Source organism: Sarcophilus harrisii, chromosome 2 (assembly GCF_902635505.1).
Source record: "Sarcophilus harrisii chromosome 2, mSarHar1.11, whole genome shotgun sequence".
Classification (NCBI taxonomy): domain Eukaryota; kingdom Metazoa; phylum Chordata; class Mammalia; order Dasyuromorphia; family Dasyuridae; genus Sarcophilus; species Sarcophilus harrisii.
In genome coordinates this window covers 43,618,543-43,638,569 of record NC_045427.1, presented here as the reverse complement: position 1 = coordinate 43,638,569, position 20,027 = coordinate 43,618,543, and the positions used below count along the sequence as shown (strand labels likewise).

At 40.2% G+C, this 20,027-nt stretch overlaps 1 protein-coding gene across 3 annotated transcripts in view; it reads left to right on the top strand.

The window, feature by feature from the left end:
• The window catches only part of WWP2 (WW domain containing E3 ubiquitin protein ligase 2), a 122,128-nt gene that overhangs the window by 83,668 nt on the left and 18,433 nt on the right, over positions 1–20,027 (top strand). For all 3 annotated transcript variants that reach the window (XM_031950074.1, XM_031950075.1, XM_031950076.1), the window contains 3 exons: positions 5,265–5,354; positions 10,408–10,582; positions 17,277–17,331. In XM_031950074.1, the coding sequence (XP_031805934.1) occupies positions 5,265–5,354; positions 10,408–10,582; positions 17,277–17,331 (320 nt within the window). The remainder of the gene's footprint in view (positions 1–5,264; positions 5,355–10,407; positions 10,583–17,276; positions 17,332–20,027) is intronic.

Here is a 20,027-nt window from a genome sequence, read left to right as displayed (position 1 = left end):
GAGGTGTCTGCATGTTTCATCATGAATTCTCTGGAATTGTGGCTGGCTTGTTGTACTGGTCAGTGTTCTGAAGTCTTTCCTGATCGCCTCATATGCTAGTGTCCTCTCTCCCAAACTATCTTGAATTTAATTGCTTTGTCTTTATTTTCTATTTACTCTGCCTATATTTATATATAGCCTTCTTTCCTTAAACTTGAACAATTGCTCTTGAGAGAAGAAATTATTTTGGTTTTTTGTATTTGTATATCCCACTTTTCCCCCATTTAGATTCGAATGGACCACTGAATAAATTTCCAGGAAATGTATTTAGATTAATTATGAATTAAAAATCAGTCAACACATATTTATGAAGTACTTGCTGAGTGCCAAACACTGTGCTAAATGCTAGAGATACAAAAACAGACACCTCCCCCCAAAAAAACCCCAAAAAAACTCAGTGGAAAAGCAATAGCAGTATGCAAGGAACTAGGAAAACCCTTTTTTGTACAGAGTTAAATTTTACATGAGACATGAAAGGAAGCCATGTAGGTAGGGACAAACAGGAGCTCTCCAGACATGAGAGATACCTAGTGAAAAAGTCCTTAGGAGATAAAGAATTCCCTGTAAAGAACAGCAAGGAAGTCCATGTTACTGGATTGAAGAGTACGTGGTGAGGAGTAAGGTCTGAGGAGACTGGAAAGGTCAGAGAGGGTCACGTTGTAAAGGGCTTTCAATGCCAAATGGAAAATCTTATATTTGAAGCACTCAGGTTTATTGACTCGGACTAAGCCTTGTCAGACCTCCAGTTTAGGAGGATCAGTTTGGTAGCTGACTGGAGGATGGACTGGAATGGGGAGAGACTTGAGGTGGGGAGACTAACCAGAAAGCTGGTCCCTTGATCCAGGTGAGAGATGACGAAGGCTTGTCCCAGGGTGCTGGCAGTGTCAGAGAAGGTGGTATACGTGGATGATATTGCAAAGGACATGGAAACAAATTAGATTTGGGAGATGTGAACCTGGGTGACTGGATGGAGGTGCCCTCAGCAGGAATTGGGAAGCTAGGAAGAATGGAGCATTGAGGGGCACAGACAATGAAATGAGCTCAATCTTGGAAATGTTGAGTTTAAGATGGAACATTGAGTTTGAAATGGTCATCACACACTTGGATGTGCAAGAAATGGATTAGCAGAGAGGCTGGATAATTGTCAGGCTAGAGATGATATTTGAATCTCTGGGGACTGATGAGATCACCATGTGAAATAATTTTCAGTGGAGAAGAGTCCTGAGAACAGAGCCATGATATGGATGAAGATGAAGATCCAGCAGAGGAGACTGAGAAGTGGGCAAATGGGTGGGGAGAATCAGGATAGAGGAGTGTCACTAATACCTAGAGAGGCACTCACATACACTGTGGGAGGAGCTGTGAATTGGGCCAGCCATTCTGGAGAGTTATTTTGTGTTCGTCCTTTAAACCATAGATATCACTATTAGGTTTATATACAAAGAGAGCAAAGAATGAAGAAAAAGTTGTGTGTGTGTGTGTGTGTATAAAATACAAAAAGCAGCTCTAAAAATATATATGTATGTATATATGTATATAAATAACACATGCATTTATATATATATATATATATTTATATGTGTATGTGTATATAGATATAGCAGCCATTTTTACAATGACAAAGAACTTGTAAACTCCTTCTCTGGGGGAGTGGCCAAAAATTATAATATGTAAATGTAATGGAATATTATTGTGTCATAAGAAATAATTAAAGGAATGGTTTCAAAGAAGCCTGAGAATATTTATATGAATTGATGAAGAAGGAATTGAGTAGAACCAATAGAAAAATTTATCACAACATTGTTAAAAATAAAAACTTTGAAAGACAAAAGGATTCTGATCAATTTAGTGACCAATCAGTATCCAGGGGTTCATGGGGGAGCAAGCTTCCTCTCCTGCTGACAGAGAGTTAATGGACTCAAGATGCAGTATCAGACATACATTTTCAGACACAGTTCATATGGGGAATTTGTTTTGCTTCTCTATGCCCATTTGTTACAAGATTTTGTTTTCCTTTTTTTCCAACTTGGGGGTTGGGTAGAAAGGTGAGAAGGAAGTAAAATAGGATGGAGAAAGAAAAGAAAGAAAGAAAAGAAGGTTCTTGAAGCATTTAAAAAAATACAAAGCAGAGAACAGAAAGAATCATAGAAAAATAAGACAGCTTTGAAAGTTACATGTTGTCTATTACATACTTAAAAACAAAATCAAACTATTTTTAATAGAGCTCTGCATTTTTATATACAGACCTCTTTTTCTACTCATATGTGTGTGTGTGTGTGTGTGTGTGTGTATTTATCCATACATGTACATATGAAAAGGCCTGTTTGGTATTTTTTAATTTCAGAATTGAAAACATCTAAAAAGAAATCTAGGCTATGTGAAAACAAAAATTATCAATAAAAATCTATTTCATTTTCTAAAAGAAGATTAAGGAAAAGAAAAGAGAACTTTGGAGTGAGTGTTAGAGCCTCACCTGTGCCCTGGAATTATCCTGGATTGCTCATTGTTCAGCTGTTGTCAAAACCTGTTAGTCTCACCTTTGCAATGTCTCTTTAAATATGCCTTCTCACTTCTGACTCTTCTGGTGCAGGCTTTCATCACCTCACACTTGGATTATTGCAATAGCTGCTGGGGTGAGGCTGCCTCAAGTCTCTCTACTCCAATCCAGTCCTTTTATATGTTTTCCTGAAGTGGACAGGTCTGATCCTGTCACCCCCATTCCTTGATAAATTCTAGTGGCTCCTATTACTTCCAGGAACAAATACAAAATATTCTATATGGCTTTTAAAAGCCTTCCTAATTTTGCCCCTTTCAGTCTTACAATATACTTCCTGACATGTGTTCTTTGGGCTTCGGGCTTATCATTGACCTCCTGACTGTTCCATGAACCAGAAACTCCAACTCTGCTTTAGGTATTTTCTCTGGCTATCTCCCATTCCAGGGCTGCTCTTCCTCCTCTTTTCAAAATACTAATCTCCCTAACTTCCTTTCAGTTTCATCCCACCTACAGGAAGCCTTTATGAGTATCTCTTAATTCCAGTGTCTTCTCTCTCTGCTAATTATTTCCTATTTATCCTATATATGGTTTGTATATATTTGTTGCACGTATAAATTGTAAGCTCCTTGAGATCGGGGATTGCCTCTTTTTTTGGTCTCTCTTTTGGTATCCTCTGTGAGGGAATTAAAATAGTAAGTCATAGTGGGAATTGGGTGAACCACACTTAACTCCAGTTTGTGCCTCAATTCTGGAGCTAGCTCCATTCCCATTCCATCTTTTGCTCTTCTCTCCTGTGTGGGAATAAATAATGTTCTCCTTACCTATCTCACAAAGTTTTTGTGGGTTCAAATGAGACTTTGTGTGTTTATGTGTATGTATGTCTTTTTTTAGGAACTTATTTTCTCCCTCCACTACCTCCTGGGGTGAGAAATTTAATACTCATTATACATATGAAGTCATGTAAAACATATTTCCACATTTGCCATGTTGCAAAAAAAATAAAGTGATAAAAATATGCTTCAGTCTGCACTCAGATTACATTAGCTCTCTGGAGGAAGATTGGATTGTTGATTATGAATTCTTTGTAACTTGTGGATCATCTCATCGATCGGAGTAGTTAAGTCTTTCATGGTTATTCATCCTTACAGTATTGCTGTTACTGTGAATTGCTTCTTTCACTCTGCATCACTTCATTAGTTTTATAAGTGCTTTTCGAAACTAAAGCACTTTAAAAATGCCAGCAGTAGCTCTTTTCATACTGGCAAAGAACTGGAAATTGAGTGAATGCTCATCAGTTGGGGAGTGGCTGAATAAGTTATGGTATATGAACATAATGGAACATTATTGTTCTATATAAGAAATGGTGAGAGCACTGATTTCAGAAAAGCCTGGCAAGTCTTATATGAACTGATGCTGAGTGAAGTGAGTAGAATCAGGAGAACATTGTACATGAAGTCTTCTCAACAATGTGGTGATTCAAGGCAATTCCAGTAGACCTAGGATAGAAAACACCAATCATATTTACAGAGAGAACTATGGAGACTAAATGTGGATTGAAATGTAATATTTTCATCTCTGGTTTTTTTTTTTTGTCATAGTTTTTTTTCCCTTTTGGTCTGATTTTTCTTGCACAATATAACAATTATGGAAATACATTTAAAATGATTGCACATATTTAATCTATATCAGATTGCTTGCTGTCTTGGAAGAGGGAAAGGTAAGGAAAAGAGGGAGAAAAATCTAGAACATGAAGGTTTATAAATATGAATGTTGAAAACTATGTTTACATGTATTTGGAAAAATAAAATATCATTTTAGTATTTTTATATATTAATGTATTATGTATATATTAGTATAGTAAGAACTGTCAGCTATTATTATTATTATTATTAATATTGCCTTGTCATCCTTCCATCAGTACTAATAAAAAAGTTGTCTGCCTTTGATGGTAGAAGTAGAGGACAAACTTTGCAAACCAAAGAAGGCAAGTAAATGATGATATATCCAGGTTTTTTGAGTCATTTGTTGTTCCTACATTCTGAAGATATATTTGATCATGATTATGTAGGATCAAGTCAGCAAACACTTTACACACTTACACAGTGTTTACTGTGTTCTGGGCACTGTGTTAAGTACTGGGAATAAACAAAGAAAGGCAGAAGAGATTTCTGCTTTTAAGGAGCTCAAAGTGTAATGAGGAGATAACTTAGAGTACATTATAGATATATACAGTGCAGATGGAAGGTCACCTTAGAGGGAAGGCACTGGAGGGGGATTGGGAAAACTCTTAAGATAAAGGTAGGGTTTAAACTGAGCCATGAAGGTGTGCCAGCAGCTGGAGGAGACAAGGAAGGAAGAGCATTCCAGGCCTGGAGGATAGCCCAGGAAGATGTAGTATGTTTGTGCCAGAGCTGCGAGTAATCATTAAACATTACCCCTATTGAAAAAGAGAGCTAGATACTGTATAGTAAGATGTAGATAAATTCATAGATCACAGACTTTAGGGAATTATGGACTTTTAAGGCCTATTTATGACACCTCTGTTATCCGCTCAAATATAAGTTCTTTGAGGGCAGTGCCTCTGTCATCCACAGGGTACCTTGCACACAATTGGCCCTTGCTAGTTGTTGGATTTTGGGGGTTCATTGGCGTGTCAATGGTCAGGGGCTCCCGCATTTCACCTGGTTTCTTTCACTGTGCATCTCACATCTCTCTTATTTCTTTTCAGGTGGGAACAACGAGAGCTGCCCAATGGGAGAGTCTATTATGTCGACCACAATACAAAAACGACTACCTGGGAAAGACCTCTTCCTCCTGGGTAATATTCCTAAGATGATCCTGGGATCCTCTGTCTGTGGGATAGATGCAGCTGAGGGGGCACTGTGGCCTCTCTCTCCTCCTTCTCTTCCCTTTTTTTCTTTCTTGACTGCACTGACTAGAGGCCTTCCCTTTCACCTGTGAGCATGGATTAGCCTTGCTAAGTAACAAGGGGAACTTTGGGGTTAAAGTGGTTGGGGACCTAAAATTTGAAGCCATTGGAGAGCCCTTGGCCTATAGAGGTCCATCTGCAAGTCTTCAGATTTCACTGCATGGAAACTTTTTCTATTGTCTTGCATGTTTCTGGGACTTTCTACCTAGTTTTACAAAATACAGAATACAAACACCTCTCTTGGGTTGCCTCAATTCTTTGTTGGGTACTTTTCCTGATAGCTTATATGGAATTGTAGCGTTCAGAAGACAGGGAGGGAAGAGGTAAGGGGAGAGAATGTTCTTGAAAAACTCATAAAAATTAGCTGGAGAGGTCACATATTAAGTGTATCCTTCAAGAAATCTGCCACTGTAGACAGTGTGCTTCTCCAATCATCTGTGTTCTGGAAGGAGGGAAGGGCATTCTCTGCCATAACCAAAGGACATGAGGGGTTTCCAAGGGAAAGAGAACTGTCCAAGTATAAAGAGAAGTGGTTTGGTTCCATGTCTGCCAGGGACAGAACGTACTTTCCAAATGTGAATCTCCACATTCAGAACTTTTGAAAGGGAATGTCTCCCACTCACAGAAAAAAGAACCCTTTTCTAATAAAGAAGCCATGAAGGCTTAGATGTCCATGGGCGGGCAGGCAGGCTTCCCTCTCTCCCTCCTCTTTCCCTCCCTCTTCAGTGTGGTGTGGGAAGGGAGGCCAGCAGCAGGGAGGATACCTGAGAGGCTTTAGGCTCGGCTGCCGCCCAGATGCCAGCCAGGCCCTGAGCAAACACGGCCCCACCTTCTCTCCCTAGGACTTTCCATTAAGAGTCTCCTCATAACTTAGGGTTTTCCAGTAGGAGGGTTTTTTCCCCTTTCCCGCCCCTTCTGAGAAAAGAGTCTCTGATAAATTCTCATTATTATTTCTTTTTCTTATTTTTCACTTTGAATACTTTAGAATTTCGTTTTTAGAATGACCCAAGTTAAGCATCATCTTTCAGTGGTAGATTTTACAGATGTTCACATTGTGTGATCAGGATATAGTATAGGGAAGCCTCACCCCTTCCATGTAAGTGTGAATAGGCATGGTTTTGTTTTATTCCTTGTCTGGGAAATTCTGTCTTTGTCCCTTTTTCCCTCCCTCCTCCATTTCTCTCTTTTCTCTGTCTGTGTCTGTCTCTCTTTCTCTCTCTGTCTTCTCTGTCTCTGCATTTCTGTATGTCTCTCTATGTTTCTCTCTGTTCTTTGTTTCTCTTACACACACACACACACACACACACACACACAAATTTTATTCTTTAGATACCATTTTATCAGAGGGATTTCCTATAAGTTATTCAGGTTTTCTATCTTCGTCAGTGCTTAGATAATGTGAAAATAAAGATGGTCCATGAGTGGTACTTCCTCTTCCTTTTAGCACTGTGCTGAGACGCGGAGGCTGGATAGGGGTTTCTACTTCATTATGGCACGAGGATTTTCACAGAAGACTTGCAGCTTCACGCCCTGATGAGACCTGATCCTGGCCCCTCTTGCCTTCCTATCAATATTTCCTACATTCTTTTTAAAGGAAAATAATTTTGAAGTCAAACCTTCCTTCTTCTAGTTACTTATCCAGTGTCATAGTGGAGAGAACTGGATGGAGCAGACCGGTGCCTCTTGTCCAGGGTCAGTGGGCAATTGGGGCAGTGATGGGGCCATGTTCAGAGCACGGCTGTTCTGACTTGCAGTCCTGGCCACCGCCTTGTTTGCCTGTGACATAAACCTGAGCCAGTGACCTCAGCTCAAAGCCATTCTGATATTTCCCTCCATGCTAGAGTGTTGAGGATGGGACCGGGGCTGGTACAGTCCTGGTCTTTGCTGCTTTCTCAGGCAACAGCCAGGGTTGACTCCTTTGCTTTGTAGCATTATCCGTAAAAGCAAGGGATCTCCTCCTCTTCAGAAATCTTCATAAAAGGCTTCTTCAGTCTTTGCTTTCTGGGGCTTTTGAAGAGAGCCACCCCTTCCTCTCCCATCTCTCTCATCCTAGTCCTTTCACTCCAGAGAGCTGAGGGCCACAAAGGGAGCTTTGCTGCCTTTCCAAGTACTTCCCGGCTCTAATCTTGGAGACCTGGCAGTCGTATAACTCCTAGGCCCTTTATTTCCTCGTGTGGGAAACGGAGGAGTTGGATCAGAGCACCGCCAGGCAGGCAGTCAGGCAGTTGACAGGCATTTTTTTGATGTTGAGGCAATTGGGGTTAAGTGACTTGCCCAGGGTCACACATCTAGGAAGTGTTAAGTGTCTGAGGACAGATTTGAACTCAGGTCCTCCTGACTTCAGGGCTGGTGCTCTCTCCACTGCGCCCCCCAGCTGCCCCAACACACATTTGTTCAGTGATGACTGTGTGCCAGGTACCTGGCTAAAGGAACGCAAAGAACAGTTCCTACTTTCTGCTAAGAGAGGCAGCATGTGAATGACCGGGTAAATGAAGACATGTGCAGGGCAGGTGGTCCTCTCAGAAGGGAAGTTGCTAGCAGCAGGGGAAGCAGGAAAGGCCGCCTGCACAACGGGGGTGTGGGCTGAGTGTTGAAGGAAACCTGGGGAACTGAAAGGGTGAAGGGGTGGGGAAAGAGCCTCCCAGGCAGGGACAGCCTGAGCAAATGCGGGAAGAGGGGAGATGGGGCAGTGTGTGGGAGGAACCAGAATAGGCTGGTTGTAGCAGGATTGTCATGCGCAAATCTGTTACAGCTGGTCTCCTTCCCTAGTCTCAGTTTGAGCTCTGGAATTCCTTTTTTGGTCCTCTCTGGCTCCGGGCTCTTCTTTTGCCCTCGTGGTAGCTTTAGAATAAGAGAAAAGCCATTTCTCCCCCCCCCCCCCCCCCATGTACTCTTCTTGTGACTGATCATTAGGGTAAGAATAATTGGCCATTTTGTCCTTTTAAGTCATGGGTTCTTTTTGGGGTTCATGGATCCTTTGGTAAATGAAGCTTATGGATTTCTCACAATAAGGTTTTTATATCCATAGGATTATAAAGGAGAGCAAAAAGTTAGTGAAAATAAAGATGTGATTTCCAGCCCCTCCAGCCCTCATTCCAAGTTCATGGCCTCAGGCTAAAAATTTTGCTTTAAATATAATTTGTTCCATGAAGCTTTTGATCTTGTTTTTTCTCTTTCTTCTTATTTAATTTCCCAGAATATTCAGGTCCTATACTGGAATAGAGTGCCATTTTCAAGGCTTAGGAAAAGAGGAAGCTCTCGCTTGTCCATGTCATCGTTGTCATCAACAACAAATGCGTATTAGGGTCCCCACTGTGAGCTATGTTAAACTCTGGGGGTACAAATATCTATAAAACATGATCTGTGCCCTCTAGTGCCTTACTGTTGAATTGGGGAAGTAGGCAATTTACACAGAGAGATAAAAAACCATGTGAAATGGTACATACTTTGTGCCGGGTGACTAAAATAGACACTAAATACTCCAAGAGATAAAAAACTGGAGGGGTCACTACTACTGAGATAGTTGGGGAAAGACTTCACAAAGAAAGTGTGGCGTGAGCTGGACAGGCTTAAATGATGAGGAGAGAAAGAAGGAGGGTATTCTAAGCGGAGGGAGAGCTACAAGCAGTAGCAAGAAGGAGAAGTATGAGATGGGAATATACTCCTCAGGGAGGGAAGAGAATTCATGCAGGGAAATTAATGGGAGATGGATTACTAGGAGGCTAGAGTTCTGAAGGACTTTGGATGCTAGTCTGGGAATCCTGAACTTATTAGCAACAAATGGCCGTTGGAGCTTTTTCAGCACAGACATAGTAGGATAGGAACAAAATGGCATTTGAGGAAGATTAACATGGTAGTGATATACAAGATACATTAGAGAGGGACAATTCCAGACGTGGGGAAGTCAGTAAGGATTTGTGTAAGCAGAAGGCAGCAGTAACTGGAGGAAAGGTCTAGACAAGCCTGATGGCCCTGGAAATAGAAAGGAAGGGATCAATACAAGAAAAACTGCTGTAACTTGGTTCTTATTGACTGGTGTAGGAAGGAGGGAACAGAGGAAGAGACAAGGATAAATCCACCTTTTCACATGTGCAGACATTGATAGGAACAGGAGAAGGCAAGAAGAAGAGGTAATCTGGGGGGAAAGATGATGAGTGGTTTTAGATATGTTGAATTTGAAGTTATTGCCAGATGTCCAAATGGAGATATCTGGCAGGTAGTTAGTGATTCAGGACAGCAGCTCTAGAAACAGACCTGAGGATTAAAGATTGCTTCAGGGGCAGAGCAGTGCAGTGATGGGGAAGAGTGAAGGGTCAGAAGTCTTAAAGAAATAACCAAGAGCCAGCAGGTAGAATCTGGCTGGAGGAATAAACCCAAAGCTCATAATATTGAGATATGACCCAATGAATTGTGGGGTAACCAGTTCATAGCAGAGAGAAATCAGAGAGGGCATTAGCCAAGGGGGCTTTCTGAAAGGTTAGTATTAATGTTGGGTTTGCTCTGTACTGCCTTATTAACTATTTACTGCAATGTGAGCGCACTCTTGAGATTTAGCTTTTGCTACTCTTTCCTGACAGTGTGCATTTCATTATATCCACTAGGCTTACCTGGCCCATCTTTATTCCTTGCATTACTCTTTAACTCCCCCATGTCACTTCCACAGCTAAGGTTCAGCCTTGGAAAAGGCTACTTTTATATCAGAAGAGACAGTAGAAAGCTCTGCTGTTCTGTGAACCAGCTTCTTTCTTGCATGTGCTCCTCTGTATTTTTGTTAATACTATGTGTTCTCTGTAAGCCTTGGAGACTGGAATCTAGCTGCTTTCTTGATGGGGACCCCAAGTTGCTGGACCCAAACTTATCCCCATTGTCTTCAGCCTGGGAAATCTTGGGATCTGCCAAGATTTAGAGGCCATTGTGCTGACTGTGTACTTGATGTTTCCAGCTGGGAAAAGCGTGTGGATCCCCGAGGAAGGTATTACTATGTGGACCACAACACCAGGACCACCACCTGGCAGCGTCCAACAGCAGAGTACGTGAGAAACTATGAACAGTGGCAATGTCAAAGGAATCAGCTGCAGGGGGCCATGCAGCAGTTCAGCCAAAGATTCCTCTACCAGGTAAGAGTCATGGGTGGTTTACAGGAAGAGAAAGAAACTTAAGTGTAGAAAGGGTTTGGGGAAGTACATTGCCTTAGTTCTGGCTGATGGGCAGGAGTTGGAAGCGTCAGCGTGGTTCACAAACAGTGAATTCCTCCAAAGAGGAATTGTACTCACTTGCCAATTCCGATTTCTCTCATCTATGCCTAAGGAAACTTTGTCTGTCTTTGGACAGATTCACCCTGTCTAAAATGGAATTCATCTTCCCTTTCCAATCTTCCTTATCTCTGTTAATGATTTTCCTTGTCTTCTAGACCTCTAGGCTTGAAACTTGGAAATAACCTTTGGTTCATCTTCTGACTCCTACATCCCTATATTCAAAAAGGCATCAATTTCTGTAGATTTGTCCTTTAAAATGCCTCGCATCTGTCCTTTTGTTCCTATTTCACTTCTACCATTTTATTTTGGACTCTTATCACCACATTCCAAGCCTCCTAACTGATCTCTTTGCTTCCACCTAGATTTATAGATAAATAAGGCATTTATTAAAAGCTCCCTGGTGGCTATGTACCATGTTAGGCACGGTAGGTATACATTTAGCAAGCAAGATAATCCTCACGTTTAAGGAGCTGATATTCTAAAGGCAAAGTGGAATATGGGAGGAAGGATAGTGGAAGAAAATGGGGAAAGGGTACTGAGGTAAGGCCAAGGAGGTTGTCCTTGAAGAGGAAGAATAGTCTGGAGAGTGAATTGAAACATAAGTAAAGGAAATCTGAGTGAGGTCCCTCCCAAAAGAGTAGTTCATATACTGTGTTATATCCTCAGTGATGTCTCTGTGCCATTTATTCCATACATGTTGTCTTTCACAGTTTTTTACAGAATATTCTTATGTGATCTTAGGTGGATGGGTTTTGGAGATCATTTGGTTTAATCTATATCTGAACAAATATCTTCTCAATAACATCCTTTTCAGTGAGTTTAAACACTTAGTTTAGTATTTAACACTTAGTTTAAACACTTAGTTTAGTTAGTGCCTTAGTAAAGGCAGTTTTAGTAAATCCCTTAATAAAGGCATCTCCTTATTTTCCAGGATAGCACCCCACTTTCCCCTACTTATTTTATTTTATTTTATTCTATTTTATTTTTAATTTTTATTATTTTCATTATTTATCTGTTTATTTACTTTTATTGTTTTTATTTTTTCCCACTTATTTTAAAAGTTCTTTTTTATTGCGAATGTAACAATAATCGGGAAACAGACATTTCAAGATTAAAAAAAAAACAGGAAAGAGGATTTTTCAAGAAACTGAAATTGTCTTACATGCAGTTTTTTAAAGGAACATAAATATAATTTAATGAGGTAATAGCAATATTGTTGTATTAATGTTCCCTTCTGCACCTTTTTCCTTCTATGCTTTAAAAATGTTTTATTGATGTCTTCTTTTAACATATCTGTTTTTATCTATTAACACCTCCCCTTCCCCTTTCACAAAAGTATAGGGTCAGTCATATTGGCTTTGTGTCATAATGGCTGCCTTGTTCTGTACCCCTTTCTATCATCTCTCCCTAGGAAGGTAAAGGATATTTTATTAGACAGATGATGCCATAATTGTTACTGCTTTGGGCAGAGTTCTGAGGTCCTCCAAAGTTGTTATACCTCACGTTATTAATTGCAATGATCACATGTATTATCTTCCTGTTTCTGTTCATTTCCATCTGCCTCATTTCATACATATCTTTCCACATTTCCTTGATTTTATCATATTACTCATTTCTTACGAAGTAAATCAAGGACAGGAACTGGAATTTTCATTTCATTGAAGGAGACAACCTTATGAGACTTAGAGATTCTGAGATTTTGAGATATTAGTTTGCTCAGAGTCACACAGTCTGTGTATGTTACAGATGGGACCTAAACCCTGGCTTTCTTCTTTCCGAGACCGGCTCTTTTTCAGTATGCCTCACTCATTTCTTACAGTGTAGTAACCTTACCATATACTATAGTTTGTTCAGCCAGCCCTGATTGATGGCCCTCCACTTTGTTTCCATTTCTTGGGAGTCCTTTCCTTTTGTCCCTGACCTTTCTAGGGTTACCTAACAGTAATAGTGCTAACTCAAACAGCATGGACAATTTTGTGACTTTGGGTATGGTTACAAATACTTTTCTAAAAACACTGAGATAGTTCATAGATATTCTCCCCCAACTTTTCCAACAATTACTATTTTTCTCTTTTGTGATCTTTGCCAGTCTGAAGTGTTTGAGATGAAACCCGAGTTTCACTGTGTGTTTCTCTTATTAGTGATCTGGAGACTTTTGATAAACCTTCATTGTTCATTTGAAGACCCTTGTTTCATATTCTCTGAAGACATATATTGGGGAATGATTCTTATTCTTATATATTTGAATCAGTTCTTTTATATTTTCCCAGTTTTCCTTCTGATTCTAACTGCAAAAGCTTATGTAAAAACAGAATGTTGATTCTGTAATTGAAAAGTGCAGTTTTATTTTTTATGATCCTCTCTATTAAGTAAGAATTCTCCCTCTAACAATAATTATGAAAGGAATCTCCTTTCATTAAACTTTTTTTTGTTTGTTTTTTCTTATGTGAACTTTTATATTCAGGTCACATCTCCATTTGGAATTTATCCTGGTATATGGCATATTAAGATATTGGTTTAAACCAAGTTTTTGCCACACTCCCTTGTTTGTGAAGGAATCTTTATCCTAATGGATTATTAAGAATTCTATTGTGTTGGAGAGGATTTGGGAAAAAAAGGCACAATAATGCATTGTTGGTGGAGCTGTGAACTAATTCAGTTATTCTGCACAGCAACATAGAGTTATGCCCAAAAAGCTATTCAAGTGTGAGTACCCTTTGCCTCAGAAATACCACCAGTAGGTCTATCCCTCAAAAAGATGAAAGAGGAAAAGGGCCTATATGTACAAAAATATTTATAACAGTTCTTTTTGTGGTGGCAAAGAATTGACAACTTAAGGAATGCCCATCAAATAGGCATGACTGAGCAAATTATGGTATATGAATATGATGGAATACTGTTGTATAGAGGTAATGATGATGAAATAATGAGGGGATGGTTTCAGAAAAATCTGGGAAGACTTGTATGAAGTAATGCAGAATGAGGCAAGCAGAGCCAGGAGAACAATTTATACAATAACAAAAATATTGTAAAGACAAATAACTTTGAAAGACTTAGCAACACTGATCAACACAATAACCAACCACAGTTCCAAAGGACTCATGAAAAAAAACATTATCTACCTCCAGACAGAGAACTTATGAATTCTCAGTACAAAGTGAAGCCTATTTTCTTCCTTCCTTCCTTCCCTCCCTCTTTTTGTATGTGACTGATGTGAAAATTGAGTTTTCATAACTGGTTTGTTTGTAATGGGCTTTTTTTTTTTGCCTTTTCAGTGAGTGTGGATAAGGAGGAAGGTAGAGTAAGAGAGCATTAGTACAAAGCAAAGCAAATTTTAAGGATGTACAAAAATAATTATGGGTTTTTTTTTTTTTGAGGTACCAAAGGATGAGAATCTGAGGGAGTGCCCATAAATTAGGCTATGGCTGGACAAGATGGAATACAGCACAGTAGTCCTGAATTCTTATCATTGTAATGTTGTGCCATATTTCATGCTACCCACTTCCTGATAAAGCAGTGAAAGATTTGGAATGCAGAATGAGACAAATATTTGTTTAGATGTGACCAGTGTGGAAATTTATTTTGGTTGAGGATATGTGTGTAATAAGTTTTGTTTTTCTTGTGTTCTCAGTAGAAGGAAGTAGGAGTTGAGAGGGAAAGGTGAGAAAGATGATCTTGAATAATTAAAATAGGAAAAAAAATAGATACATATATACAGATTGTATATATAAATATGTATATAGAAAGAATTATATGGAATGTTTGGATATATAATGCATATAAAATATATGTATATATTTACATATGTATGTGTATATAAACTTGGGAGCTCTGATGAACACAGTGACAATGCAGTTCTTGAGGGTTTATGTTATGAAACATGCTATCTATCTCTTGGCATAAAGGAGATGGAGTCAAGTACAGATTGAAGTATATCTTTTATTAGACATGACCAGTGAGAAATTTTGTTTTGCTGGAGCCTTCCTGTTTGTAATGGGGATTTCAATGCAGGATTGGGAGGAGGGAGAGGAAAGTGGAAGGGAAACCAGGATAATCTTGGAGAATAAAGTAAAATTTAAAAACTAAACTATAAAACATTATATAAATGCTGGTATTATTTTTTTTTTTAAATATATATATATATTTTGATGAGGAATAGGTCTTACTGAGCAAGGATTTCTTTAATCGTTTCTAATTTGATTCTGTTTACTATCCTTATCCATTCTTTTTCTTCATTGAGTTCTTTAAAATAAAAAATATGTGGAACAGAGCTAAGCACTTGGGAAATCTTAACTGACAAATATCTGAACTGAAAAATATCCATCTTTACAAGTTGTCAGTATCTTCATTCCTCCAGGCTCATTTGCTAATGGTCTTCTTCATTATGTTACTCCTTTTTATTTTTATGCTTTCCTTCCTTCCTTCTTTTCTTCTTCTCATTCCTACAGGTTTGGAAGATCTGATAGGAGGAGCCTTGGTGGATAGGAAGGACTTTTTGAAAAAATCACTTTAAAGAATACTCATGTACTTTCTGAAGTTTTGGCATCTGAGGAGGACCTAGGCCAATATGTCTATCCTTTCTCATTGCCTCCCCTTTCTAAGAATTGTCTTTTATGCAGCTCATCTCCAAGGACATTTCTGCATCTTTCTACTTAATGCGTTCCTCTGTCTTTTGGAAAATATCTGCATTCTGTTTCCCGTCTGGTTCCAGTTTCTTTCCTTCGTTTGCCTAAATGTGTTTATGGTGGTTGTAATTATTAGATGAACTTCACCACAGAATTTCAACTCAGTTTTACTTGGGATAGCATCTCATGACTGAATTTGGTGCGGGATGGTCCATTTGGGTGCTTTTTCTGGTAATGAAAAGCAGAGAAGCTTGAGCGTAGTCTGGGTTTTTATGTGTGCCATGGATGGGGGAATAAAGGGCAAATATCTGTAAAAACAAGTTTCTGCCTTTCCTACCCAATTCAGGTACTCTCGAGGAGAGAAGTTTGGGGGGATCTTGATTTAAGATGGCAGACACATCACTTTTAATTGTCATATTTTGCTGTTACACTCTGACTTTTTTCCTTGGTACCTTGTCAAGGGCTTGAGCTCTGCCTGTCTTTGTCCCTGTGCGGTTTCAGCTTATAGGAAGCACTTGGCTGAAGCAGGGCCATGGAGCCCCTCAAGCAAGTGATCCTTGGGTTCTAAACTGAACCTCTTTGTTAAAACTCTTCTGTTGAGTAGTGGGCTGTGTTGTCCCCTTGGGGGAAAAAAGTTTCTCTGTCTTTTTTGGGAGGGGTGTTGGAGAGTATTATGAGGGTGGGGTGAGTGGCAATTTAGACCAATGTTTTCACAAGCTCAGACTGAGCTCCATTCATATATTTCCCTTCCTGATCCATGGCCCCCTTTCCCCTAGGCTAGGCAAATAAGGCATCCTGAAGTCTGCATTTGGAATGTGATCCCCTAATACAAGTATTAAATTTTAGTAGGTGAAATAAAAAGTTCTTTTTTTTTTTTAAGCAACAATGGTTTTTTTATTTAACTATGAAAAGTGTTTGACAGCATTCCCCTTCTCTCCAGCCCTCCTCCCCCCTCCAGGGTATGTGAACATTCAGTCTGGCATTGCCATTCCCTAGGGAGCTCCCAGCAGAGCTGAGGAAGGGGAGTTATAATATAAACAGTGACACTCTAGCCCTTGAGCCAATTCTCCCCCAATACACACTTTCTTTGGCTTTCCCTTCCTCTGCTTCTCTCTTTCCCTTTCTCTCCCTCCTTCCCCAAACTTTTGGTGAGAGTGGTCCATAGCTCTGAGCATCCCCAGGTTCAGGCCGGGTGAAGAGCTGGCTCCTGGCAGGAGGAGGAATAAAGGTGCTTTGTAAAAGGCCCTAAGAACATTCCGGGGGGAGGTGAAGGGGCTTGGGGGAGACGCCTGTCTGTGAGGGCATGAATGTCCCTTCAGTTTGAGTTAATATCGCACACTGCTGCTTACTCTCACAGCGTGTTGAGAAAAGGGGGAAGGGAGATGAGGAGGGGAGGGGGCTGTCTACAGCCAGGAAGCTCTGGGCGTGGGCAGGGCTTGTGGGAATGATTTCATTGGAAAGGCCTGCGATATTTTTTCCCCTCTTGTGTGTGGTTCTTGGAGAAAGTTGGAGTTGGTGGTGATTTCAGTCGTCTTGGCCAGCAAGAGCAGAGCAGACACACATGTCTGAACTTCCCGGGAAGTCCTGCCATCCCTCGGCCCTTTTTTCCCTACTTTACCTTAGCCCTCCCTGCCTGACTCACATTCATCCACGCATCTTGTTCTTCTTCTCATTCTCTCCCTTCAGCTCCCTGTACCTTTGGGGTGCTGAATTGGTGGGCTTTTAAAAAATTCTTGATGGAGCAGAAACCACTTCACATTTCCCCTTTTTGCTCCATAAGTACCAGAGGAAATTCTAGGATGGTGGGAGGAACCTGATGGTGAAGAATTTAAGAATCAATTGTTGACATTTGCTTCTTGTTTTTATTGTCATTTTTAACCTCTTTGTTGTATATGTATGTATTGTTTTTTTGCTGTGTCTTTTGTATTTAGTCTTCTGGTGCCTCATCTGACCATGATCCCCTCGGCCCTCTTCCTCCTGGCTGGGGTAAGTAGTATATTCTATGGCTCCTGTCCCTGAACCCCTTCCCTCTTTCTCCAGGTGTGCCATTCTGTGCCTTCCTCGGTAAAACAGCTGGATTTTTTCTCAGCTATTGGTCTTCATTCCCAAATTTCTTACTGATTTCCTTCTCTGACCCTGGAGATGCCCTTCTAAAGCCTTAGTTTCTCAAAGAAATCATGGGCAAATATGTTCCTAGAATTAAGAAAGTAAAGCAAGGGAGTAAAGCACTTCTTCAGCTCCCATTAGCCTTAGTTAAAGTAGTATGAGTGTGAGGGAAATCTTGGTTCTCCTGATTTTGAAAGCCTTTTTGACTGTTGTATTTTGGACCTATATTTCTAGGTTTTTGCTTAAGAAGCCAAGTTAATGAGAAATGTTGAGATTATCTGTGCACAGTATGATCTGTGATTTTGAGGCTAGATTCAAACACTTTAATGGGTTCTCATGGAAGCCAAGACATTGGGGACTTGAGCCTCATTATAGCTAGCAATGACGATTCTTTTCAATTCTGTTAATAACCTAACTCCTTTGGTTGTGATGTAGTTAGGTAAGATGCTGAAAGGAGAAAGTAAGTACTCTAATGTGGAGTTCTTTCTAGCGGACTCATGGGTCCCAGGAACATACTGCTTCTTTATTTACCCTGATATCTCCTCTGCTTTTCTGTTACTTTTCCTAGCATTTTCCTACTATTCCTCTAAGCATGAAACGAAAGTTACTACTAATGCTGCAAATAGTTGTGGATTAGGGGGACAACTAAATCTATCCCTTTGGAGAGACTGAGGACTTGATTGCCAATGGACATTGCATAGTGATTTAGGTTATATACTAAGAGCACGAAACCAGACTAGGTCACGTGATTTGGTACTGTGCTACAGTAAGAATATTGATAGCATCTATGCACTGGAGAGGCAATTCATGGTGGTGTCCTCTCCCATCATGCCCTAGGGTAGTTGTTAGTTATGTTGGCAAGCTCAGAGTTCTTCAACTCTTTGGGTTGGGGTGGGTCTTTCTAATGTACTTTGTAATAAGGCTCTCCTAACTAATGAACAAGTCTGTAGTTGTCACAAAAGCTTGAGAATAGAACGGCCATCAAAGAGGCACTAATGAGCTGGTAGTGGTCGGATTCAGCTGTAGGGATTGTTGAGTACTGGTTTTACTTACCATCAAAGTCTTACAGAAAGAAGGCAAGGTGACTTTGAATCAGACAGGAAGACTTGGAAGGGCAGTAAAAGACATCTATTGAACTGGATTCTTCCAGACCAGAAACTCCTTCTTGGTTGTCAAACTAGGAAGGAGCATCCATTCCTTTAGACCATCAGGAGATCCCTTTTATTGTATTGTATTTGAAGGACTCAAAATGGGCTTTGTACCTAGTGTCCCTTTGGCAGCACCATTGAGTTAACACATGTTCCAGACGTGCCTTATTTGCTCCTAGGGAGTTACTTACTCAGGTAATCTGTTTGGCTAAGCATATTAATAGAAAAACTATTGGGATTTCACATACTGACAAGGCTACAGAAATTTGGAAAGCTTGGTGGAAGGGTGAAATTATAGAATCTAAGGGATTTTTGAAGCATCTGATCCAGCCCCATCCCTTCCTATGATTTTATTCTTAGTGGCAAATGGTAATAATTGTATTGATAATACACAGTAATGTAGAATGGGAAAGGTTACAAAATGCTTTCCTCATAATCTATCCTTTGAGGGTAGGTATTGCAAGGAGTATACTCATTTTATAGATGAAGAGGCTGAAGCTGGGGAAGAAGTGGCTTAGTCTGGGTCATACTACTGACTTGAGTGGGGGCAGGGCTTGGACCCAAATCATCTGACTCCTAGCTCCATGCTCTTAGCTCTCCACTAAAGCTGCTTCCAAGAAGTAAGAATGTGCATCAAATTAAAGTGATTTTGTAATCTAATTTGTAGAAAAGAGCCAGCAGAATTTGGAGCATTTATGACCCAGAGCTCTAAGCCGGAACAGTAGTTGTTCATCTGGCCCCAGGGAGGAGAAACACATTTCAGGCTGTTTATTTCTGAATTCCTCCCACTGTCGAGCTGTCAATAAAGAAAAACCACTTAGGATTTTTAAAGAAGTAAGCAGATGAGAGAAGTTTTTTTCAGTACTAAGCATGGAGCTATATTGGGATGGTAGCAGACTAGAGGGCCAGGTTAAAAACTGTTTACAGGATGTAAAATCCAAGGGAAGAGGCAAGATTGGACTAGAAGACTATAATAGGACAAAATTGAGAAAAAGAATTTTTTTGGCTTCAGCATCAGGAAACATTTCTTCACCGCAAGTTCTTTTGGACTGTGTGTTGGTCTGCCTGGGTCCATGGTAGTAGCCACTTTACTGGGAATATTTAAAAAGGAATAGGACCAGGAGCCAAACAAAACGAGAAGTGATCCCATTTCTTCTGTCCTGGCTCCCAGAAGGCTGTCAGGATACACTGGGTGTTTTTTTTAACCTTAGGTGTTGCTGGCCTAATAATATAACCATTTAGATGCTCCCTAAAAGAGACTTATTTTCATTATCTTTGCAGAGTGGCCTTATGGAAGGAGCCCTGGAGAAAGTGTGTCAGGAGACCTGAGTTCTGGTCCCAGCACTGCTACTAACTCCTTTCTTCTTGGCAAATGATTCTCTCCTTCCATCCCTACTCTGAGCCCCCTAGTCTCCCTCGGTTTTCTTA